At 33.7% G+C, this 26332-nt stretch overlaps 1 protein-coding gene across 1 annotated transcript in view; it reads left to right on the forward strand.

Annotated features, from left to right (window-relative positions):
- LOC150110449 (proteoglycan Cow-like) overlaps nt 1-25989 on the forward strand; it is a 200455-nt gene extending 174466 nt beyond the window's left edge. The window contains exons 9-11 of the mRNA XM_090399367.1: nt 8959-9006; nt 13822-13959; nt 21006-25989. Coding sequence (XP_090255493.1) covers nt 8959-9006; nt 13822-13959; nt 21006-21124 — 305 coding nt within the window. The 3' untranslated portion in view covers nt 21125-25989. The remainder of the gene's footprint in view (nt 1-8958; nt 9007-13821; nt 13960-21005) is intronic.
- The last annotated feature ends 343 nt before the right edge of the window (nt 25990-26332 follow it).

Here is a 26332-nt window from a genome sequence, read left to right on the forward strand (position 1 = left end):
GTTGACAACAATTATGCAGAAAATACATTAAAAAAAAAACATTCTAAAAGCACAAATGACTGAATCAGCAAACATAAGAATATTTATTTAAATAAAAATAATAATAAATAAAATAAAAATTAAATATTATTCCAATATCAGTTATTCAAGTATGCTTAATTGTTTAAACCAGGTACAAATATTATACAAGCAATTAAAAAGATATGCAAGGCATTTGGAGAAGATAAAATAGGTGATGCTGTGCATTGCTTATTATATCTTCTTCAGAAATGGTTTTAAAAAAAAAAGAATTTGTTAACGAAATTTATAAAGGGCAGCTTGATTCCATCGGTAATGAACTGTGAAAGCCATTTAGTTGAATTCGAACCAAAGATGCCAGATGCTTGTAGAAAGATTCAGTGTAAGTGATGAAAACATTCATTTTGCATTTGTATTAACTGACAGTTGGCAGTAGACTTCAGATATTATCACTTTGCTTGTCATTGCTTTCCCCTCACAATAATGAACCATTTTTGGACTGGTCATAATAATGCTCCATGGTATAAACACTAAGAGAAGAAAATACATAATTTATTTATTGACCTTACTAATATTTTGCTGGTTTTTCAACCCAACATCCTCAGATCATAAATTACAATCAATATTTCCTCTAATTTTTACTGGCCCATGTGCATATAATAAACATTTAGTGCACAAGTTTCCAGTCTCGGACTCAATGTGTGTGGTAGCCTGCTCACAATAGTAAAAGTCACAAGCCACAAACTCTTAATTTGATATAATTGGTGACAATATCTTTTGTTACGAGATCTTGCATGTTGCATGCTAAATATTTCTATAAGAACAACCTAAATGCTTACTCCTTCAGCTATATAAACAAATTGTCACATTTATCCAACCACCCAAATTTAAAACCTCAAACCACAGTAATAGGTTTTTTAATATGTAAATATTTCGTCCTAAGTGTCTTAGGAGTCAGTACTGTAGAGTTTTTTTTTTTTACTGACATCAGTATCAATTTGCCCACACTGCACAGACTATAAGTAACTAATTGAAGAGTATTAGTTGGAATGGATTAGAGTAATAATGGAGTTGAGATATTGGAGAAATTACTAAATAAAATAAGTAACAAATATGATTTATCATATAATTTTGTTTTTTATAGTGTGTTCAAAAATTGACTGCAAATTAGAGATCTGAAAGTAAAAATGTTGTGTGCTCCCTTTTTGACTGGTGTGTGTGCACAACTTAGAGGGAACATTGATTACAGCTGTGACATGCACACAGCACTTAACTAAATCATTGTAGAAACAGTTCAGGTGAACTGAAAAAAAAAAACCTAATGTTCTAATACCACTCTTTGTGGACTAGATAATTATAAAGTTAATTTGGAGATGTCAGGCTATATGGTCTCCTAATGGCTGTCCCCTGATCTTGAGCAAATTAATGCAGCCAGTGATGATTCTAAAAATAGTCTCCCAGATCTGTAGTGACTTCTGTGTAATACTGATATCTTCTTCCATTTAATTCTATCTGAAGGAGTATCCAGAGCATAGTCTGCCAATTCTGACTTGACTGAGGTGATTGTGGATGTAACTTTTGTGTTCTTCAAGGCAAATGTTTACTGATCCACTAGTCTATTCAAAGGTAGGCTAAATTGCTGTCATAAGGAACTTATATACTCCAGGATCTACAAGAGAATGAAGTTGATCATGAGGAGAACAGATGAAGGTAGCTAACTGAATGAGCACTTTGAAACGAGTAGAGATAATATTTTCATAGAACTTTAGCTATCTTTTCTGATGTATCTCGAATATAAGGGATGAGAATGGGATGTCTGCAATATTTTGTATAGGTTGTAGCCATTAGCTGAAAGTGTTGTAAAGGTTGTTGAGTTCAGTTTCAAGGGCTGTGCCATTTGAACAAATAGCCCTGGCTCAGTATGTAAGTGTTTTGAGGATGCTATACTGCTGGAATGGGTAGTGGTGGTGGTGCGATCGTTTATGTAAATATCTTCCCATATAAATATGCATATGTAAATTGCTTATATAAATACCTTTCCAAACAGGAAGGTATTTACATAAGCAATCAGACCACTCATCCCAGCAGTGCAGCATCTTCAAAGCACTTAAAACATCAAGCCAGGGCTATTTGTTCAAATGATGCAGTCCTTGAAACTGAGCTTAGGTGCCTTCACAACACTTTTAGCCAGTGGTTACTCCATTAAAATAGATATTGCATGCTATCAACACATAAGATTACCGTACAACCATTCCCCATCCCTTATCATTAAAAAGTAACATGAATAATGTCAACACGCAAGTCTTTTCACTGGTCCTATCTAAAAGAGATTTCATAACATGTCTTGTAAATTTCATGTAACTAGTCATTTCAAAGGAATGTTGTAGACATGTTTAATTAATAACACATGTAATGTGTATATATTGTATACTATAATATAATATAATATAATATGTATTAATGTATATATTAAAAATAGTAATGCTGTCAGAATACAAAAAGGGAAGGTGAAAGAATTAATTGTTTTGAATGGAACCAATGACCTGAGAGGTGAGAAATATTGTATTAGAGAGAATATCAAAGAGCTGTTGGAAGAAGCGAAAAAGAAGAGTGACAGGGTGAAATTTGTGAGTCTGCTGCCATGCCATGATAGAAGCGAACTGAGAAGGAGAGCGATAGCTAATGAATTGATATACAATCTGTGCAGAAGAAATGGGGTATAGTTTATGGACCTATGGTCTGAGTTTAATGGACGGAAAGATTTGTACAATGCTGATGGACTGCACTTAATGGTTTTGGAGTTAGGTGTGTGGAGACCATTGTGTGTGAAGGCACCCATGAAGCAAATCAGTATGTGAATTAACAAAACATGCAGAATCCAGTCTTTCAGGCAACAATGTCGAATGGGGTTGTCAATTCAGAATGTAAAGGTGGTTGGGGATGCCTAAGAGGATGTTTCTGTATACTAATGCTAGCATCAGGAATAAGAGGGAAAAGTTTCTGATATTGGTTAGTGCAACCTTGTCAAAAATTATAGTCATTAGTGAGATTTGGCTAACAGAAGGTGACACAGTTACAGGGATAAAACGTGATGAATTTAGTATTTTCAGTGAAGATAGAGTAGATAGGACAGGGATACCACTGATGATAGCAGATAAATTGCATCCAACAGGATTAACAGTCAGTCAGACAAATAGCAGTTCTTTTGAATCAATCTGGTGTGAGATCGAGGCCACAAGAACAAAATGTAAAACTGGTTGCTGCTACAGGCCGGGGATGATATGGAAGACATGCATTAGCAGGTTAGTACAATGAGTGCAAGTTGAGTAATTATTATGGAGGGACTTCACCTTCGGAGACATAAATTGGAAGGAGAAAAGATCAGGTGGCAGGGAGGAAATGGAATTTGTATACTTACTGAGAGACAATTACTTGAAGCAGAATGTGAATAGAGGGATTCAGGGTATGAAAGTATTGGATCTTGTTATAGGGTCAGAAGACCTGTCCATAACTAAGGTTGCTTGCCTCCAATTGGGGAAAGTGATTATGTAGTCTTGAATTGCAATGTCGTACAACTTGGAAATTCCAGTTAAGAAGAGATATATGTGAAGCAGTTAATTATGATACACTTAGAAGGCAGCTTGAAGCAGTACCATGGCATAAAGATCTGCAAGGGAAGGATGTTTACAGTGTCTGGGTTTTGGCAAGGGATATCTGGAGGAAGCAGTATTGCACTTATACCCAATGTCAGAAGGGTAAATCAAGTGGGAAGCAGATGCATTAGTAGTATTAAGCATGGGCTGCAAAAAATGAAATGTTCTGGAGGATATATAAGGAGAAAGGTGACCAGCTAACTCATGAACAATATAAAGATTGGGTAAGAAAGGTGACCAGCTTGGTAAGGAAGGCAAAATCAGATCATGAGAAGAAATTAGCTAAACAAAGAGGCAAAAGTAAATCCAAAAGTTTTTTTTTTTTTTTTTTTCATTCAATGTTTAAACCCTACTAGCACCTACCAAGTTGTGTGATATGTAAATTCCACGCATTTAGTGTTTACAATGCCCCTGGTGGTTAATTTTGGAACAACTTTTTTCTTTCTATGATATCACTTCTACATGATGCACAATGTATACCTGTTGAGTTTCACAGCATTCGAATCACTTGATGGTTGCTCCACTAGAGGGGGCCTTAAAAAAAGTGTCTTAGGACATCGTCAGTACAGTTGAGAACAATACTAGGAATAACATACAGATAGGGCGCATGAATACAATGGAATCAAAATGCATGCAGCAGTGCTTTCTAGCGTAAAAAAAAATAAAAACAAAGTAAAATAAAAAATAAATACATTATATTATTTAGATTAAATTAAAATTAAAATTGAATTATTTTACACAATTTTGTATGACAATTTCCCATACTTTAGGAATGGCAAGAACATTATTGCGGTTTAGATTGGGTCTGTGAAGTAGGGCTTCAGCACTTTCTTTATATAAACATTCATGTTTGTATGAAGATCTGTGTAGAAGTTTGGTCTTTTCCCAGTGGATCTTATGGTTTGTGTTTTCAACTCCATGCTGGGAGAGGCCAGATTTCTGTGGCTTGATGAGACGGACATGATCTTGATGTTCAGAGATGCGTTTAAGAACAGATCTGCCTGCCCATGTACGACAGTTTACAGGAGCATGGTACCTCGTACACGCCAGGTAGTAACAGAGGTGGGAGTTTGTCTTTAGGTGAAGGTAACAATTTGTAGATCTGGTTGATGGGTTTGTAGGTCGCAGCAAGATTGTATTTTTTCATAATTTTTGAAAGTTGCTCTGAGATGCCTTTGACATAAGGTATGGGAATCCTGTGGGCTTGTTCTTGTTGATGTGTGGAGAAGTGGCTGATAAATTTTTGAGTAGTTTTGGGATTGTATCCCAAAGATGCTAGAAAGCGCTGCTGCATGCATTTGGATTCCACTGTATTCATGTGCCCTATCTGTATGTTATTCCTAGTATTGTTCTCAACTGTACTGACAATGTCCTAAGACACTTAGGGCGAAATATTTACGTATTTAAAAAAACCTATTACTGTGGTTTTACGTGTGTTTATTTAGTCATGAATTCTCCGCAGGTTTCTTTATATAATCAAATTAAACAGGGATACTTTAATTTTGATCACCTTGCATATACCAAATCTTGAATTCTGGATCTTCACGACCACTTCAGACATACTAATTGACCTATAATTTGCTGCTTTCTGTTTTTTTTTTTTTTTTTTGTCACTGCCACTGCATAAGTCCCACTGCACTTATGCAGTGGGACTCTTTTACCCTTTTTCACACCTTTTAAGACCTTGCCAGATTTAAGATTCAAATTAAGCATCCAGCACATATAATCTGTGTTTGTTTCATCACACATTCCCTTAATCATCACACACTGATATTACATCACTGTGTTTATCTTCTTTCTTCGGTGATTTACATGAAGTGATCTTTCAATAATTTCAACTACAGTCATCACTTACTATAACAAACTTGTACGGACCACAGGTATTGTTTTTTATAGTAAATAGTTGCCAAAGTGTATTTCTTTTAGCATATCATTATGGAGCTTGAGTTTGGTTTGTTATTTTGTATGTTGAGTTGGAGTTTGTAATAGTGTTGTGTGCTGCTACACTCATTTTTCCATTGGCATATACACTATCTACGAATAATTGTCTGGACATCCCTGTTATTTGAAGTTATGGAACATTCCAGGTTTGCTAATAACATAAAAACCAGTGTAAAAACAGTAGGAAGAAGTATTTCATTGTAGAAGTTGAATACAGCTGGTATGGCAACACAACATGAACTCAGAGACTTCAAGAGTGGTGTCATCATGAGCTATCACATTGGTGGCATGTCTTGAAGTCTCCAAGTTCATGTTGTGTTGCCATAATCAACAATTGGCGATGTGATCAACAAATAGACTTTCTGGCATCACTAGTGCAGAAAAACACTCACGGCAGTTGCCAAAAATGACTGACAGAGATAGGAGGATGTTAAAATGAGTGACATGCAAAAACCAGCTACAATCGGCACAGACTATCCATGAGTTTCAGAGCACCAGTAACACCATGGTGAGCTAATGCTGTATGAAAAGAACTCCATTTACTGGGTTTTCAATGGAAGAGCAGCGGCATACAAGCTGAACATCGCCACAACAACAAATAAGGTGGCTCGTCTGGCCTGGTGCAAAGAGCAGGTGAACTGGACTATTGACCAGTGGAAAACGGTACTCTGGAACAATGAATCATGCTTTACCTGTTTCCAGTCTGATGGCAGGGTGCAGAAACAGCCTGGTGAATGCTTGTTACCACAGTCTGTTGTACCCAGAGTAAAGGTTGGTGGTGGTGGTGGTAAAGTAATGGTGTGGGGTGCATTCAGCTGGTTTGGAGTGGGACCACCGGTCATTGTCCGTGGTTCCATGAAGGCCCCAGTACCTTGATATTCTGGATAATCAGGTGCTGCTAACTGTGGAGTTTTTATGGAATGGCCCCTTGTTACTATCAAGATGACAAACTGCATCTGTTATGGAATAGTATGAAGAGATGGATATTAAATGACTGCCCTGGCCTGTGCAGAGTCCTGACCTCAATCCCATTGAACACCTGTGGGATGAATTGAAGTGCCGATTGAAGTCTAATGCAGCACGTCCTCGATATGTCACTGAACTGAGTGTGCTGCTTTGATGGAAAAATTAGACAAATTCCACCTGATGTCTGCTGCATGTTGGTAGAAAGCCTCCCTCAAAGGGTGCAGGTGGTGATCAAAGCCAAAGGTGGTCATACACATGTTTCTCTTTATACATACATGTGTATATATGAAATTATACATACATGTGTATATATAATTTCTCTGTATATACACATGTATGTGTATATACAGAGAAATTAAAATTATTTTAATCCTGAATAAGAACAGGACTATTTTGAAATGTATAGGGGGCAAGTATTAAACAAGGCAATTTTTAAATTTTATTTCCATTGGAGAAAAAGTCCATAAAAAATGAAGTGTCTTAAACTTTGTTAGCCAATTTAAATGTTCATTCATGTTGATATAATAAAAAACAGGAAAGGTTGTGACAATAAATAGCATTTAGTTAATATTACTAGATAGCATTTAGCTATCCAGTGATTTCTTGGTTATCTGACTTTCAAATGAATGACTGAATAAACAGTCATTTATCCAACTCTTGAATGGGTTAATACGTCAACCAAATTCTGGTACAGCACCATGTAATTGTACCAGTTATCCAACTCTTTCATTATCTGACTGGCAAATTGCTATCTTACTCTGGTTCAATATAATGAGGAATTACTGTAATTTTAAAATTTCCTTCTATGATGTTTATACAGCACACACTCTATAAAATTTAACAATACTAATTGTATATTATAATTGCAATGTGTATTAAATTGTTAAAATGTAGCGTATCTAAATTATTAAAAATGCACACTTCTGTATATATTGTTCTCTTCAAGGATTAGTCCATGTTTCTGAACTTTGTAAAATTTTAGTTAAATTTCTCATCTTTTTTATTCAGTATCCTTTTAATTGTTCCACAGATTTTCTGAAATTTCTGTATTTTTTTCATCTATATCTTTATCTTTTAGATATGTTATTATGCAGCCTAAATCATTAAACTGTGTCATCCATTCTATTTATTTTCTATAATTATTTTTGATCTAACATGATCTCGGCCTTTGAATGCCATGACTTTTGTTTTCTTTTGTGAGATTTTTAAATTTGTATTGTTGGCTTATTTTGTTTAATTTGTAAACCGATTTTTGAAGGTCATCTTCATTGTCTTGTGATATGATCTGATCATCTGCATACAGCATTGTATTGATAAGTTCTTCTGGTTAACTGGATACCTTGTTTTATTGTTTGTTTTCCATATTTTAATAATCTGATAAATATATATATTGAATAGAGTTGGAGATTAGCAATATCCCTGTTTGACACCCTGATTTATTTCAATCTCTACTGTTAATTTATTACCTAACTGTAACTGTATTTTTGTATCTTTATAAACTTTGTATAGCTTGCACCAAATGTAATGGATATCCTTGTTTTTTCGTTATATTCCATATTTTTTCTCTGTGTGTTTTATCAAAAACTTTCTTGTAATCTATAAGGGCCATTATGAGTCTCTAAATATGTATTATTATTTCTTGTATTATTTCAATAATTTGTTTTAACACATAAATATTGCCTATACATGATCTTTCATGTCTGAAGCCATTTTGTTCTTCTGAGAGTAGATCGTTTGCAGTATTTCTAAGTCTTTTATTCAGGATTTTACTGTAAATTTTGTAACCTGTATTCAACAACAACAACCATGGGTTCAATGCCCATAGGTGTCTGATGCCATCTTGATAAGATTCTTCCATTGCATTCTATTTTGTGCAAGATGACTCAGTTTGTGTATAGAGTTTCCACACCATTTGATGATGTCATCACCCCATTCTCTGTTTGGTCTTCCTTTTTTGTTCTTTCCTTCACTCATTCCAAACAGCAACGTTTTTAATTTTCTCTCATCGTTCGTTGTACATATGTGGCCAAATAGATGTAGTTTCCTTTTGATTATTTTCTGTATCAGGTTTTCTTTTGGTTGCATTCGTCTATAGATTTCCTCATTGAGATTCACTTTCTAGATCCAGCTTATCCTCAATATCTTTCTATAGCACTTCCTCTCAAATGCTAATATCCTCCTTTCAGATTCTCTCAGGAGTACCCAGGCCTCACATCTATAGAGCATGCTGCTGAACCTGTATTTAATAAACTTATTCCTCTGTAATTTCCATAATCATCTGTCTCCTTTCTTAAATATATAAAATTAAATTAAAAATGTTTGTATATTCTGTATTTGTATGTTCTATATATATGTTAATAATTTAAATGTTGATTTGTAGGTCGTCCTTGTGCAGCTGCTCTCAAGCGAACACCTCAGGGACTGCTTGGTATGTATCATATATATATGAATAGCATAATATGATATTGTTCCAATAAGAGTAGGAAGAGAAAAAAACTTCTACCACTCAGTACCATTGAAAAAATCAGACTTAATATAGTGATAAGTCTATATTCAGGTTGATTCCACAAATCATTAAAACAATCATTTCATTGTACTTGCTTTTCTTTTCCTGCAGCTTCAGCTGCAGTTGTTTTCTTTAACTATGGCCAATATTTTGGACATTCCTAAAAATAGACTGCATCATTGATGTTTGTTAAAATTAGCTTATGATCTTTTCATGTTTCCCAAAAAGTCATCATAAAATTCCTGATATACACCTTCAAGGGGTGTACAGGATATAATAGTACTACATGGAAAATTTACATCATTACTAACTTCCTATCTACAATTTTTCTCCAAATCTGTCAAATGTCAAGACTCCAATATTATCAGGTCTTATATTTCTGTCTTCTAAGGCACTTTGTACTGTATCAATCCACCTATATCTTGGTCTTCCTCTGGGTCTTTTTCCTGCCCACCTGTCTCTGACAGGTGGGCAGGAAAACACACTTTTTTTTGTGTTTTTTTTTTTCACTTGGTTAGACTGTAATAAAGTTTAATCCTTTATCCAAGTGTAAGCAAACAAAGTTTGCGCCTGAAGTATCCTCAGGACTAAGGCAACTCGTGGTAAAGGTGGACCAAGTTCTCATCGCTACTTGTCTTAGTATCTCCCATAATGCAAAGCACATCTCCTTGCAGACATGTATAATGCTATGCAAGGAGATGTGTTTTGCATGGAAGGGCCACTTCCCAGACCAGTTTTTGACCTTCATTGAGGTCTCCTGTCTGATCCTTTTAGTTACAAATGTTTGTGGTTCTGCATTTAGTTATTCTCACAATATATTACAAAATTTATTACATTAAAACATGCTATATACACTTCTAATTATATGTATTTTATGGCCCATGTAAAATCGATATGGTGAAAATTTTTTTTTATATTTCACCACAAGAGATTTTACACCATAATGCAAAGCACATATCCTTACTGACATGTATAATGCTATGCATTATGGGAACGGTCAGTGCAGATTGGTTTCGACCTTTATTGAGGTCTCATCAGTGGGAGCTAGATCCAGATATAAATATAAAAATATTTATATACTTATACCAAATATAAAAGTATATTTTATATACTTTTTTATATTAATGACATTAATTAATGTCATGTTCTTTTCTGATGTCTTAATTTTTATTATGGTTCTGCTTAAACATTGCCTATCCCTTAAATTGTCTCTGGATTCTTTTATCTTGGTTCTTAGCCTTTTGATTATTTTTGCACAGCTCCCTGATCCATCTGCTAAAATTAATTTCAGTACTTTTATTTTCATGGCTTGGTCCTGGATTTCTTATTCATGAAAATTTATTCAAGAGGTTTTCACTATATTATTGCTTATTTTCCTATGAAATTTGTCCTAGCAATCATTTAATTTAATTAGACTAGTGAAGACTTGCAGTAGATTTATGTAAGAGAAGATCTCCGTGGATATGCTTACACTGGTTGTCTTTGTATTTTGCAGATCAGACAGAAGTGTTTGCTTGACCCTTCTGAATTCCAGAATGTTGGTTTTAATTTTTTAAATAGAATATTTATGAAAAACAAGTGTTTTTGAACTATCACAGTGCTGTACTTTCTTAGAAAACTGCAAAAAAGTAATGCTATATTACAAATATATCTATAATTAAAAACCGTTTAATGTTTAAAATATTATTTATTATTGAAATGGGTTGGTTTTTATGCCAAGCAAAGACGTAAATGTAGCAAGACTGATTTTATAATTATAGCATAATCTTCAAATACAGTAAGTGAAAACTATCTTTGCAGTTATGTTTTTTATAGGTTGTTGAATGTTGACAAATAATTTAAAACATTATAAAAACAATACAGTCATTGTTATTATACTTCCTCTTACTTTATTACTATTTTAATAGATATTTTTGTTTTATTTTCCAAAGAAAATTCAAAAATATCTAATGACTTTTTTTATAAAATATTCAGTAGGACATCAGCGATTTCAAAATAAAGATCTTATGTAAAATTTCCTTGGAAATAAAATTCCATAATAAATGTTTAGCTCTGAAGAGGGCTCTGAACACTTGACGTTATTTTATAATCACCCGGTACTATACTATTATAGATTATTAATATAAAAGTTTAGGAAAAATGGCAATGAAAACCAATATTGTCTTGGGAGCTGCATGCAGCTCGCGAGCCGAGGTTTGCCCACCTAGGGTATATAAAGAGAAAGGTGACCAGCATGACATAATCAGATTATGAGAAGAATTTAGCCGAGCAGGCCAAAGGAAATCCCAAAGAGTTCTTTCGTTATGTGACAAGTAAGAGGAAGAATAACTATGGAAGATTAACCTTAATAAGTGATGATGGTCATGAGGAGACAGAAACAGATAAAATAGTTGATTTATTGAGTCACCACTTTGGAAGCATATATCTTCCTAGTGAAGTTACTGCTTTAACTTATGTGACAGACACTAATGTGGAAACTGAGGTGGATGAATTGGAGTGCCTGACGATATTGCAGAATCTCAATGTAAATATAGCTGTGGGATTCGATGGGAAATCAGCTAGGGTTTTGCGAGAATGTGCAGAAGAACTGGCAATGCCTTTGACTAGTGGAAAGAGGGCAAAATTATTCCTTTGCATAAGGGAGGTTCTAAGCCTACAGTAGCAAATTATAGACCAATCAGTATCTCAGGCATGGTGGTAAAAGTATTAAAAAAATTGGTGAAAAAGAGAATTCAAGAATGGGTAGATAAAAATATGATACTGTGAGGGTCAACATGGCTTTGTGAAGGGTCGATCATGCCTTAGTAATTTACTAACTTTTTACAATAGAGTAACAGCTGAATTGGATAAAGGAAATAGCTACATGATGATTTTGCCTTTGCAAAATCCAGCAAAATCATCATGTAGCTATTTCCAGAACATCACATGGACAGAATATCACATGGAACATTGTTATGCAAATTAGAACAAATGGAGATGGATAAGAGGGTGGCTGCTAGACAGATATCAAAAAGTGTTATATGGAGGGGCAGAATTAAGGCAGAAACAGGTGACTAGTGGTGTGCCACAAGGTTCAGTGCTGAGACTATTGCTGTTTATTTTGTACATAAATAATATAGGAAATATTCAGTTGTTTGCTGATGATGCGAAATTGATAGAGTAATAGTTAATCAAGGCGATGTGGAGAGCTTTCAGGAAGATTTAAATAGGCTGTCAGTATGGCCAATAGTTAATGGGTGTCAGTTTAATGTTGAGAAATATAAAGTTATGCATTTTGGGATAAATAGATTACAAGCTGTGTATCGTATTGATGGAACTGTTCTCCAAGAAGATGTTCTGGATGAAGCTAGAGATTTAGAGGTGGTGGTAGACAAAGAGTCCATAAGATTACTTGACTAGTGAAGAACATTAAGAAGTAGAGATAAGGAAGTTGTAATTCCTCTTTGTAAGTCTCAGCTCTGGTACACCCACATCTGGATTACTGTGTGGTACCATGGGTTTCTTTTTGTGCAAGTCTGTTACCATGGGTTTCTTTTTGGATCTGGAAGCAGTGCAAAAGATTCAGAGGTGAGTGACCAAGATGGTGAGTGGCCTGTGGAATGTGCCCTATGAGGATAGATTGAAGGTGTGTGGAGAGCAGAAGTTGGTTGATAGGAGAAAAAAGAGGGAATATGATAGAAACATTTAAGTTGCTTAAAGGATTTTATAGGATAGATGCAGGAGAAATGTTTCAGCATTTGGCTAGAGGGACCAGAACAAGGGGTCATCCCTGGAAGTTGAATGAAGGTGTGGTCAGTAGGGGCGTGAGGACTAGATTTTTTTTTTTTGCTTAGAGAATGGTGAATTAGTGGAATGGGTTGCCAGAGTCAGTTGTGAGTGCTTTTTCTGTTAATGAGTTCAAGGAGAGGTATGATAGATTGTGTGGATTGATTGGGTCTCCTGCAATGAGTCTTCGGACTCCATTGAGGTGCCATATTATAATAATAAAATTTAATTCTCCTTATATTTTATTTTATATTACATTCATTGTTTTTCCCAAAAGCATGAAAAAAAATGCTTTGGGGATATTGAGTCTCCTTGTCTCTTCTTGCCTCTCATTATCTGAAACTAAACCATCCTCCTATTTTTTCACAATAGATATATCAGGTGCCTCTTCACTCCATAAAATTCAAGGTACAGCCTATTCCACTTGCTGATCTATGCTGTCAAATGCTTTCTGAAAGTCAACAGAGATTGTGAATATATTTTTACATAGAGCATTCTCTGCAATTAATCTTAACATTAATATTTGGTCACCTGCTAGAATTTCTTCCATTAATTTCCTTTTCTGTTAATACCATTAGCCAGCTTAGTCATATGGATACATATATGGAATAATTTGTTTCGTATCTATGTTATTTCAATTTCTATGCACACTTTGCATCTATATATTTCTTGATGTGTAAAGATGTCAAGGCCAGGATGTGGTTAAATTACTCTGATGTGTCTGAATTTCTTCAATATATCACATTGTATTGTGTTAAATAAAATCTTGTCAAAGCAGTTTCACAGAATTTTCTTGAAACTTCATAGAGTAGAGGTTCTTATGTTTCCTTTTACATACTGATGTGTGTGTGGCATGGGGATTCAAAACAAATGCAGGTTGTTCTCATAACAAAAAAAAAAAAAATTATTTTATTTATTTTCATTGCAGTATTTAACTTAAAGAGGAAAATAAAGCTTATTTTTTTCTTTCAGGTGTTTATATGCCACAGTGTGATGGAGATGGCTATTATCTTCCTACCCAGTGTCATGCTAGTTCAGGAACTTGTTGGTGTGTGGACAGGCATGGTGTAGAATTCACAAATACTCGTCGTAGAGGACGCCCTGATTGTGGTGAGTAATGTTGTATTTGAAAAGAAGATAATTTGTTTATATTTACTTTTAAATGAGGCTTACTGAAAGAGTTTTAAAATATAAATTTACTTTGTTATTCTATTCTAATCTAACCCTGTGGCCTCCTCTTTAAGAGGGTTGCAGCTGGTGAACAGTCTGCTTCCATGCCTCTCTATCTCTTGCTTCTGTAAGATTCTTGCCCGTCCAATCTTTGATCTTGTCTTTCCTTTGCAGTCGGGGTCTTCCTCTCTTTCCCTCCACCATCCCCTGCAATACTATTCTGGGAAGCTCTCCAGAAGAACCCCTCATCAAAAGTCCTGCAAATGCTATTTTTATTCTTTGGATACTAGCCATATAGTCTCTTTTCATTTTGAATCTTTTAAGAATCTCTTCATTGCTCACTCTTTCAGTCCAGCTGATACGATCCATTTTTCTCAAGCACCGCATTTCAAATGCATTCAATAGTCACTCATCTCCTTATTGATCGTCCAGGACTCACATCCATACGTCCCCCACACTCCAGATCATTGTCTTGAGGATTCTTACTTTTAACTGTTTGTTCAGATTTCTGTTTCCTAATATGTGGTATATTTGGAAAAAATGCTGCTTTTGCTTTTTTAATTCTGTGCTTAATTTCATAATTAGATCTACTGGCTTCTGTTATCTCACTCCCAAGGTATTCAAAACTTTTTACATTTTCTATTCTTCGTCCATTCAAAGTGATTTCCTTTCCTTTCCTTGAAATCTTCATCACTTTGGTCTTCTGAATGTTTATTTTCATTTTATATCTCTCATTTCCAACCTTGTTCAGTCTGTTCAAAATTATTTGAAGCCTTTCTCAGTTTTGCTCATAAGTACAATGTCATCTGCATATCTTATATTATTTATCAGGTGTCCGTTTATCTTTATTCCATCCTTCAGATCTTCCAAGGCCTCCCTCATCATCCATTCACTATAGACATTAAAAAGGAGTGGGGACATCCCATACCCTTATCTCACACCCTTTTTTATGGGGATCCATTCAGTATCCTCTCCTTCAAATTTGACCCTGGCTTCTTAAGTTTTGTATATTCTGAACAAAATTCTCATAATATTTTTATCTATTCCTATTTTATGCAAAATATCAAATAAAACAGAGTGATTAATGAAAGCTTTTTCATAGTCCACAAAGCATAGATATAAATCTTTATTGCTCGATCATTCTTTCCCTCAATATCGTAGTGTTCTGATAGCTTCCCTGGTTCCCCTGTTTCTCCTGAAACCAAACTGTGCTTCATTTAATTCCCTCTCTATCATCTGTTCCATTCTTCTATATATTATGTTGATTAGGACTTTTGCAATGTGACTAATCAAGCTGATAGTTCTGTGCTTGTTGCAATCCATTGTTCCTGTAGTCTTGGGAATAGGAATAAAAATAGATCTTACGAAGTCTTTAGGTATTATATCCTCCTCCAGACTTCTATTAAAGATGGACAGAAGTTTTATTCCTTCCTTATTCTATTACCTTTTTCAAATATTTCTACACATAATTTCATGTTTTGTTTTATTTTATTTTTTATTTATCAATTTTCTTGTAGATCACTAATCTTATTCTTTTTTTCTTCCTTCAATGTATGTTTTCTAATGTCCAGCTATGCCAACTTTTTTTGACTATCTTCTTTCATTTAATTCTCATAGAATGTAATTCTCTTCATTTCATATAACTTTAATATCTTGCTTCTACAATAACATATAGAAAACAGAAGTCAGTGTGATGTCATCATCATTTGAAAATGATTGAATGAATGGTTATAGTGACTAAAATGCTATATTCTGAAACAAAATTATATATTTTTATTGCAGCAGTTTTCATCCTGCTATACTCAGAAACCTGGTATTCCTGTTGATCATATTTTTCAAGTCATGTTATCTGCATAAAAATTACATGTTCCTAATTAATAAATTAAAAAAAAAAACTGTCTCCCTACTGTAGTTTAAAACAGTGTACTTTTCTCAAACAATCCAGTCAACTCTCACTGTAACATGCCATCAGAAAGCCCTCTCTGATTCCCAATGTATTAGTTCTTCTAAAGGAAAATCTGTATTATCCTTCTATTATAAGAAGCTATTCTTTTTGTTCTTACAAGTTCATTCTAGTGAGTTGACACATACATTAAGCATATATTTCCATATAAGCTTAATTTCCATATCAGCTCAATATTATTATGGAGTCTGAAAACTCATCGCAGGAGACCCAATCTATTCACTCAATCTATCATACCTCTTCTTGAATCCATTAACAGACAAAGCACTCACAACTGACTCTGGCAACTTATTCCACTCATTCACAACTCTCCAAGCAAAAAATCTAGTCCTCACATCACTACTAACCACACCTTTATTCAACTTCCGGGGATGACCTCTTGTTGTGGCCCCTCTAGTCAAGTGCTGAAACATTTCCCTTGCATCCTATAAATCCTTTAAGCAACTTTTTTCTATTATATCCCCTCCTTTTCTCTTATCAACCAACTTCTGCCATCCACACATCTTCAATCTATCTTCATAGGGAACATTCCAGAGGCCACTCACTATCTTGGTCACTCGCCTCTGAATCATCAGAGGCAAGTTAATTATCAGGCAAGTGAGTCCACTGTGTGAAAAGAATTCCCCAATTTAGCGAGTAAATTTAAACTATTTCTAGAAATTAAAGATGCCGAGAAGTTTTGTTCTTGGTTTAATCCTTTATCCAAGTATAAGCAAACAAAGTTTGAGCCTGAAGTAATTTCAGGACTGGGCAACTCGTATATAGAAGCTAATGACTTCACATTTCTTGCCTTAGTATCCCATAATGCAATGCATGTATCCTTACAGACATGTGTAATGCTATGCATTATGGGAAGGGTCACTACCCAGAATGGTTTTGACCTTTATTGAGGTCTCATCAGTGAGCGCCAGACCCAGAAGTGATACAAAGGTTGAAGTAATGCAGAACTCATATTTCCGTATACGAGCAGCCCGAAAGTGTTACCTTTATTATTAAGATCTTTATCATTACTTTATTATACCTTATTAAGGTATTAGCCCAGTCTTGAAATTACTTCAGGCACAAACTTTGTTTGCTTACACTTGGATAAAGGATTAAACCAAGAATATAATTTCTTGGCATCTTTAATTTATAGTATAACCAAGTGGAAAAACGTCCAACATCTATCTCTATTCCAGAGTATCTTAATAATAAGGTGTGACACCTTTGGCTACTCGTATATGGAAATATGACTTCTACATTACTTCTATCTTTGTATCACTTCTGGATCTGGCTCCTATTGATGAGATCACAATAAAGGTCAAAACTAGTCTGGGTAGTGACCTTTCCTAGAATGCATAGCATTATACTTGTATGTAAGAATTTGTGCTTTGCATTATGGGATACTAAGTCAAGTAATTTGAAGTCATTAGCTTCTACATATGAGTTGCCCAGTCCTGAAATTACTTCAGGTGCAAACTTTGTTTGCTTACACTTGTGAAAAGGATTAAACCAAGAATATAATTTCTTGGCATCTTTATTTATAGTATAACCAAGCAGAAAAACTTCCAACAAATAAACTATTTCTATTCATACATAGCTACATTACCAATGCCCGTTATAGAAAACTCTAATGATCATCATGTTTAAATGCTTTCACAATGAAAGAGACATCTTCATTCTCTAGAACCCTGACTTGCTATTGAACAGAAACTACCTTTTTCATTGCAATATTACAATGCTTTAACAAAGTAGTGTGACTTATAATGGAAGAAATAGATGTCTAGAAATAGTTAATTTTAGTGTTCATAAATTTAGTTGCCATTCCTTCTTTGAAGTGAATTACTTGACCACAGGTACTTAAAAATCTATACAGCTGTTTATTTTTAAATTTTGTATGCTTTCACCTATACTTGTTACAAAAAAGCTTCTAATGGGGACTACATGACACATTATATAAAGTCAAGAAACATTAAAAGACATACACTGCTTAAAAAGAAGTCAATGGACACCATAGTTTGAGGAACAAACAGCTATGGCATCCACCTTAATAAGATGTAGGACCTCCTTTTGCTGCAATGATTGCAGCAATCCTACAGGGCATACTTTCCACAAGCATGTGATAGTGATCAGTGGGTATTTTGGACCATTCTTCTTGTAGGCATGTGATGAAGTCATCCTGGACTGTAATATGGCAGGCATCTCTTAACTTCAACCTATGCTCCAATTCATCCCACAGATGTTCAATAGGATTGAGATCAGGAGTCTGTGCTGCCAGTCAAGTGTGGTGATGTTCATGTCTAAAAACCACACAGTTACAGCAACAGCCCCTATGACACACAGGTTTTTTTTTTTCTGAAAGCGACCACGGTCAGTTAGAAACATCAGAAAGTAGAAAGCATTGCCCAGAATGTTCATTGTTCATGGACTACAAACAGCGGTCTGAGGCCAAACCATGGGGGGGGGGGAAAGACAATATCATCATACCACCACCTCCAAATTTCATAGTTGCGGTTATGCTCTGGTAAGAGACATTCAATGGGTATCTTCCACACCCCCTCACCCATCCATCTGTTCGATAGAGAATGTAGCATAATTTGTTGTTGCACCATAACACAGCTTTCCAAACTTTTATGTCCCACTGTACATGCTCCTTGCACCATTGAAGATGATGCTGCATGTTGGCTCGAGTGATATGGAGTTTGCATATTGCAGTCCTACAATGGAAATCCATGTTGTGAATGTCAGTTCTGAATTCACTGTGTCAGTCGATGAATGGTGGTTTTTATTTATTATCCTTTGTGGCACGCTATGGTTATGGTGGGTTGTCCACTGTCGTAGCATTTGCATTTGATTCCCTGTACTTCCATCTCAGTATTGTATCACTAATTGCTGACATGGCTCTTTCAAACTCCGTCAGTTCCCTTCTCACAACCATTTCACCCAGACAGAGTCAGTGTCTGGCGAAATGGTTTTTGAATAGAGTGATGTGGACAAATTGAAAAGTGGAAATTTTGACATTGAGATTGACTTGCACTTAATATAAGATGCTTTTGCCAAAGAAGGCTGTAATAGGGAACAAGTAGAGAAATTCTCTGAGTCATTCAAGAGGACAGCTGATATAAAGGAAAATCTGGCTCTTGTCGACGACCTAAATTACAGCACAATAGAAAATTAATTCCAGATGTATAGAAATGTTTTGGGAAAAGTTAGATAAGAACAGAATAATATAATGTTGAAGTTATTTAAGTGCCAGACAACCTTATAAAGTATGAAGCTAGTGAACACAAAATAGGATAGGTTGTGGGAGAATCATTGGAAGCAGTTTGAGATGCAGAACATGACAGGGTGAAGATGACTGTGTTGCAATTTATAAGGATTTACAGTTCCTTAATGTTGTAATTTGGCAACTTATTTGACAAGCATAAACGACACAATTGTTCTATTATTGCATAGAGCCTTTAGTTAACTGCTGCTCCTGTGAAGAGGACACACAGATGAGTAGCTGTTTGTATGGTTGGCTAATTGAATAGTGTGTCTACTCTACAAGTGGTGGGTTTGAATCCTACTGTGACATGGATGCTTGCTTGTTGAATGCTTTCAGGTGGTAGGTGAGTTTTCTGGAGCCCACAGTTTTACTTATTGGAGACATGAAGTAACTTGTAAAAATTTTGTTTCATGTTAGATTTATAGATTATAGCTTAGCTGCCTCCTCCTTCACCCTAGTACTAACACTGCTATAGTCGGTCTTCTGTGGATAGGATTTACATAAAAATTAAGGCTTTGATTATGAGGTTTGTAGCTTGTACAACTTGATGGGTAGGAGAAAAAAAGAGATGATGGATGCTATCAGGTATTTTGTTTTTTACTTGTGTGAATCCCACTTTATACTTAGTGGCATGGATGGACTAAGGTAGTAGATAATCTGTTTCCCCTACTGTTAAAGACCAAGCATAGTAGTTTTTTTTGCATGACTTCAGGTCTCCATTAAGCTGAATGATTGTTTTTCACTGGCCAATGTGAAACCCAAAACATTTCACAAAATGTCCATGCCACAGTGAGATTGGAACCCACTGTTGGTTTAGAGAGTGGAGATTCCATTCAACCAACCAAGTTGGTGAGAGATTTTATCAGTAAAGAAATATGTGTATAATGAGTGAGAGAATGAAGAATAGATATTTAATAGTAAGATGTTGCTATTGGGTGTTTATAGTATGGCAACTGTAACTGGGTTTAAGGTAATGTGACATACATGTTGGTCGAATGAGACCTCCCACAATCATTATTTTAATTACATGGAGATATGCTTGTCATAATACTAAGCTACTTACAGAATCATCTAGGAATATTCACATTCTTCCTTCCTTCAAAGACTCTATTTTTCACAGCTCAATGCCTCAGATTTGATAATTACATGCAAAGTTTTGAACTCCTCAAGATTCAGTAATCTCTCTCTCTCTCTCTCTAACCAGTAACTTTTTTTTTTTTCCCCAGAAAAATATTATTTTAAGTTTATTCTGTTGGCCCTCATTGATTTGCTCTTTCTGGGGAAGCTACCAGAAACTGTGGCTAAAGTTTGGTGGCAAAACCATTTATTATATCAAATTTTTATAGTATGTTTTAAATAATCTTTTCAAAATCCATATTTAGCATGTGTACATATTATGTCTATATAGCTTTTATATATCCAAAGAATAGCAGATTTCAATGTGACTTCAAGGAAAAGGAAATAAGCTACCTTATTGTGAGTGTGTGTGTGTAGGGAGGGACTAACATTACTAATTTCTATGCACTCTTGCTTCTTTGTTATATAGGAAAGCAACCTTATTTACACTGGAAATATATAGCTCTCATATTTAATTTTAATTTTCATGTCAATTTAAACCAAAGTGATTAGGCCACCACTTGAAATAAAAATCTTTATGCTAATATTCTTTGAACTTATAAGTATTTTTTAAAATAGATGCAATTTATAAATAACCAGATTGTTTTCAATATTATTCTTACATATTTGAATAATGTACACTTTATAATCTTTTTAAAGAGGGACTTTTGAGGAGAGGACAGTATCATCAGGAACATGCAAGGGAGGATGATGACCAAGAAGAGGATACAGAAGAGGATGAAGAAGAAGGATCAGCTGATAGACCCTTGGATTTCTGAAAGCCCAAAATTCTGTGCTTCATCACGTTATCTTTTCTTGCCAATGCCCTCTACTTTCCAGAATTTGCCGACAGTGGGTTGGTGCTTGTTTATCCACCTAACAATTGACTGTAGCCAGATTGTTTATAGTAAGACTTGATATAACATATCTACTTAAACCTCCATGTTGTAAGTAGGTCCTCTTGGTAGAATGTGGTAGTTCTTTGTGAATGGCAATACTTGTAACTTAATATTATGGGGGGAACAGTTTTGACATGTAGTTTTTGGGGGTTCATTAAGCCACATGGTATACTTAATATTCTTTGAAACAATATCATATGTATGTTTTGTGTTTATAGAAAGAAAAACCTGTGTCAGATTTACAAGAAAGTACACAGCAAAGGCCACATGCTAGTCATTTTTTGTGTACATATAAGTGTATGTTACTTCTGTATAGTTCCTAGGATTAATTCTGTACTTGCACCAGAAGTGTTTTTTGTTGTCTGTGTATATATAAAATACTGATTTTTGCTCTGTATATTTGGTTTTAAAAGTTACGTTTGTATAAATGCAAAGTCTATATTTTTAGAATAAGTTTTGTTATTTAACAAAGCTCCTTGAAACAACAAAATCCACACGTCTTCCATTTGAGTTCTGGCATATTTTGTTTTGTAGTCTGGTTTTTTGTCGCTAGGTGGCTGGCTGATGTTGCCATTGTGACGAACATCCCTTTGTGTTTTGTTTCTCACTGGAAATGAGCCTGCATAAAAACTGTTTTTGTTGTGTGGTTTAGTGTTCAGTTTGTTATCATGTGTACATTATAGGGGGGAAAAATACTAGACTTGTACTTTATTCTACCGAGAGCATTTTTCTAATGTTCCTTGTTAAAGATATAATGGGGAAAATTGTAATTTTTCTTAATGCAGCTATCATTCTGAATTTCAGCATAGAAGTTGTCCATTTATTTTGTATTGTTTTTTATAGCTTGTTTAAGTTCTCTGCAATTCTTCACGAATATAGTGATGATCATGAGCAGATGTAATATTTCGTATGTGGTGTGTGCTGTGTAACTATAAAGCGTTTTGGTTTTTGTACTGGAAATCTGTTAGTAAAAAAAAAATGTCTGCATTATTTATAACCTTACTTTGCTGATAAGTTCTTTTTCTCTCTCTATTCTTTATAAATAAACAGTTGATCTCCAATTTGAATTATTTCTATAAACAAAATTTATTCACCTTTATTAGGAATTCTTAATATGCAATTGTTCAATAGTATGCTAATATAGAATTGTAAAAAGTTACATTGCTAAATTATAATTCAAGTTATTTCAAAGATAAAAGAATTTTTCATTATTACACAACTTAAAATTTGCTAAGAAATGCAACCATTAAATTCATTAGCACTACTAAATCACTATTTAATATTATTGTGAGCTAAAAATAGATGTTCTTAATTTTAGACTTGCTCATCTAAACTGGCATTATTAGGTGTTAAGCAGTATGAGGTTTTCTCAGTGATAGAGAATGACGTAACTGTCAGTAGAATTGGCATTGCTGTGAAAGTAACAAGACTGCTTCTTAGAGTATCATCTCAGTCATGTTCATGTTTAAGAACTTCATAATATGATATTGGATTAGTTATTGATCATTCTTTTTGTATAGTCAAGAGCAAGTGAAAGATTTACTTATATTTAGAAAATAAATTATTTGCAAAAAAAACACTTTTTGGCCATTATTAGGTTGTTTCACTTTGATAAAGGAATCTGTCCATCATAAAATTACTCATTAAACATTTCATGCATAATCTATAATTAATACTTAATATCTAATTAACATTAAAAATTAAGCTATATATATAGTTATTGAAATTTCATTGAAACTGATATCATTAAATGAGATGTGGAAAGGAGGGTAGCCTTTACTGATGTGATACAGCAAGTGGTACATTATCTTGCTACTAACTAGCAGTTTAGTCTCCATCTGTACTATAATTCAGTCATTCCTTATAATGTTGCTATTGATGAGTAGCCAGATAACACAGGATTTACTGTATTACTATTCTTATCAGAGACATCCATGTTTGTAAAAATTTAGTTGATAGCAAGTTGGAATTCTTGCTAGATATTTTGCATTATGTTTAATTTTATCTGAATTTTTCAGTCGATATATGAAGATTTTTCAAGTTATTTATAGCAATAAAGTGTGGCCAAGTAGTATGTAAACAGATACTGTGATAGACTGCTGAAGTTCTTTCTTAAATTGAAGAGATGTAGAAGACATAATGCTTATCCATACTAAGTGCCAAGAATTAATTAAAAATATATATATATATTAGAGCCAATATAAGAAATTGAGGGAAAAATATTTAATTTTGGCAAATAGTATTATAAACATTTGCATGTTGTGTTGTAAAATATGCTATACATACTATGAAATTTTAACTGCAACTTATATATTAATTCTTAATTATCTGTAATTTGTAACATTTTAGGTTAACAGAAAATTTCTCATAAATTTCATGATTTCTTATTCTTAGTTTGACATGGGAAAGGAAAATGGTCATTCCATTGGAAATCAAAGCTAAATCTTGGCTGCATTTATTTTTTGGGAAGCATGCATAACTAAAGAGCTGGACAAAATTATGCTATTTTTTGAATTTTGTTTGATTTTGCATATTCTTACATTTCTGAAGGGTGAGATTTTCCAGAATTTAGTTTAGCATAAAATTTTCTTTTGAAATCTCTGTTAACAGTAAACTGCTTTTTTTATATCATAATTCAATAAAGAACATAAAAAAAATTATACTATTTTTATTTCTTTAATGCACAGCTAAAATGAACAGTGCTTTTTTGCCAGCTGGCAAATGATTTATTCATTTGTATGATTTTTGATATATATATATTTTTTTTATTTTTTATTTTTTTATTACTTTTTAAATAGTTACATATTGTGAATTTACAACAACACATATTCTGTATTATTACTGAAGGGAGAAGAAACTTGAAAAATGTTTCAGAGTTTGCTTAGAAATTAAGTAAAGCCTTCTCAGTTAATCAGGTGCAGTAATTTACTATTTATCTGACCAGCTTTGAGAAGGCAAGTTATCATTTTGCCTTTTGATAATTGAAGTACAATTACATGATGCTGTATCAGAAGTTGGTTGACATGCAGAGGGTCAGTTAATTGAAAGGTCGTTTTTTGAAGAGTAGTTAAAACAGTCCATTCCTGTGTCACATATTTGTATTTTTTTAAGAAAAGTCCATGCTGATTATGGTGCTTGTTGTTATTATTATTATGCTGATTTATGATGAATTTTTCAATGCTTAATGAATTCTCCACACACACATGTACACGTGCTGTGTGTGTCTGGAATTCTTTATAAAGAATTCTATATTCTTAATGAATGGTAGGGTTAGAAGTAGTTCTAACAGAACTACTTCTAATCCTCAAATCTAGACTGATAAGAACATTTTATCAAATACTCAAGACTTTTCTCACTCTTGCTACAGTATATATCCACATTTGTAGTATTTCTGTGGAATATAACTATGTATATGAAAGCATACATTATTGCAAAACAAAGTTTCTGTATAAGTTGTGAAATGAGAAAATTCAGGCTGCTCTTTTTTAAAGGTAGCATGATTATTTCATTTTGTCTTTAAAACACAGTATGTGTTTTAAAGTTAGCAGATGCACAGTAAGGTTGATAATATCTTCTGGTATGCTGTTTTCACTTACATTTGTTTTGATTTTATACTCATTATATATTGATTTTACTTCAGATATGCTTTTTTTTTTATATGGCATTGCACCGGTTCACCACATAAAAACTTGTTGTGCGACAATTGTCACTCATAATCTTCATCCAGTTGTGATCTTCAACTTTCTTTACCAAAGATCACAGTTTAATTCAGGATTTTCACTTCCTTTATAGACACATATACCTAAAAACACTACGTAACTGTAACTTGTGTCCATCCATAACCTTTGTCTTCTGTACTGGAGGTCGGCACACACATTCACTTGCTTTAGACATATTTGTCATCCATGGAAGACATACTTAAAATAACAGCTTAACACATGTAAATACATTGTTACCTACATTTGTCTGAATTTTGGTATACCCTTCAGGAATGAATCCTTTGTTTATAATGCTGTTCTTGTCAGGGTAAACTTGTTTCATGATACACCAATTTGCAGTGCTTTCTTTTTACAGGAGTGTATTTAGAACAGGTCATGAGATATTACTGTTTTATAAGTTCTACATGGATAGGAATTGACTGTTTTACTTTGTTGATTTATATGTTAATAAACATTTAATATTTAATTATTGTGTATTTAATTGATGTTACTCACTCAGGATATTCACAGACTTGACAAAAAGTTTTCCCAATGTATTACATTATTTTGTATTGCTTTACATGATATATAAAACCATGCCCTTGGTATGCTTCTATTGTTTTAATAAACAGTGAGAGATTTGTTTTTATTTGAATGTATTTCAAACATTGTTCATGTTTCTTAATATTTTTTATATATGGGGCTAGCTTGATTTCATTTTTATTATTTCTTTTTTTTTTTATAATTCTTATATAGCTTTTATTTCCTTTGTAATATATCAAGTTGTGCTTATTTTTGGATATGACTGTTTGTTCAGAATGACCCAGAAAGGGAAAATGGTTTTGGGGTTGTATAGTTAATAGATAATTATAACATTTTAATTTTTTACTGTGATGGTGTGGTTTGTATGAAATACAGTTTGTATATTGGAATTGTCTTCTGTGTTCTGCAGTTATGTTGTAAGTATAAAGTGAAATAAACTTATTAAAATCCTTTAGAGAAAAAAAGAAAAAGAAAGAAAAAAACTTCCACATACAATGTATTAAATTTCAGGCTCATAATTTTAAACATTGCTACACCATATAAATTTTTGCTGATATATATGTTTCATTCATTTCTGTATAATTCATATATTTTAGTATTATTTATATACTGAAAAAATATTACTCTGCATAAGTTTAATGAAGAAACAGCTAATTCAGAATAAATTGGAGAATATTATGCCAGTTTAAGTAATCAAAAAAAAAAAAAAACACTTTGCACAACTTTTATGAATAATATATATATGCAAGTATATATATATACATAATTAAAGGCACATAGTGTCAGAAGTTTGAGTAGCATATTCATGACAATGCATTTTACATTTAATATTTGTTTCATATTGTCA

This window comes from Typopeltis vanoorti, chromosome 1 (assembly GCF_054136105.1).
Source record: "Typopeltis vanoorti isolate ZY-2024b chromosome 1, IOZ_Tvanoo_1.0, whole genome shotgun sequence".
In the NCBI taxonomy this organism is placed as follows: Eukaryota; Metazoa; Arthropoda; class Arachnida; order Uropygi; family Thelyphonidae; genus Typopeltis; species Typopeltis vanoorti.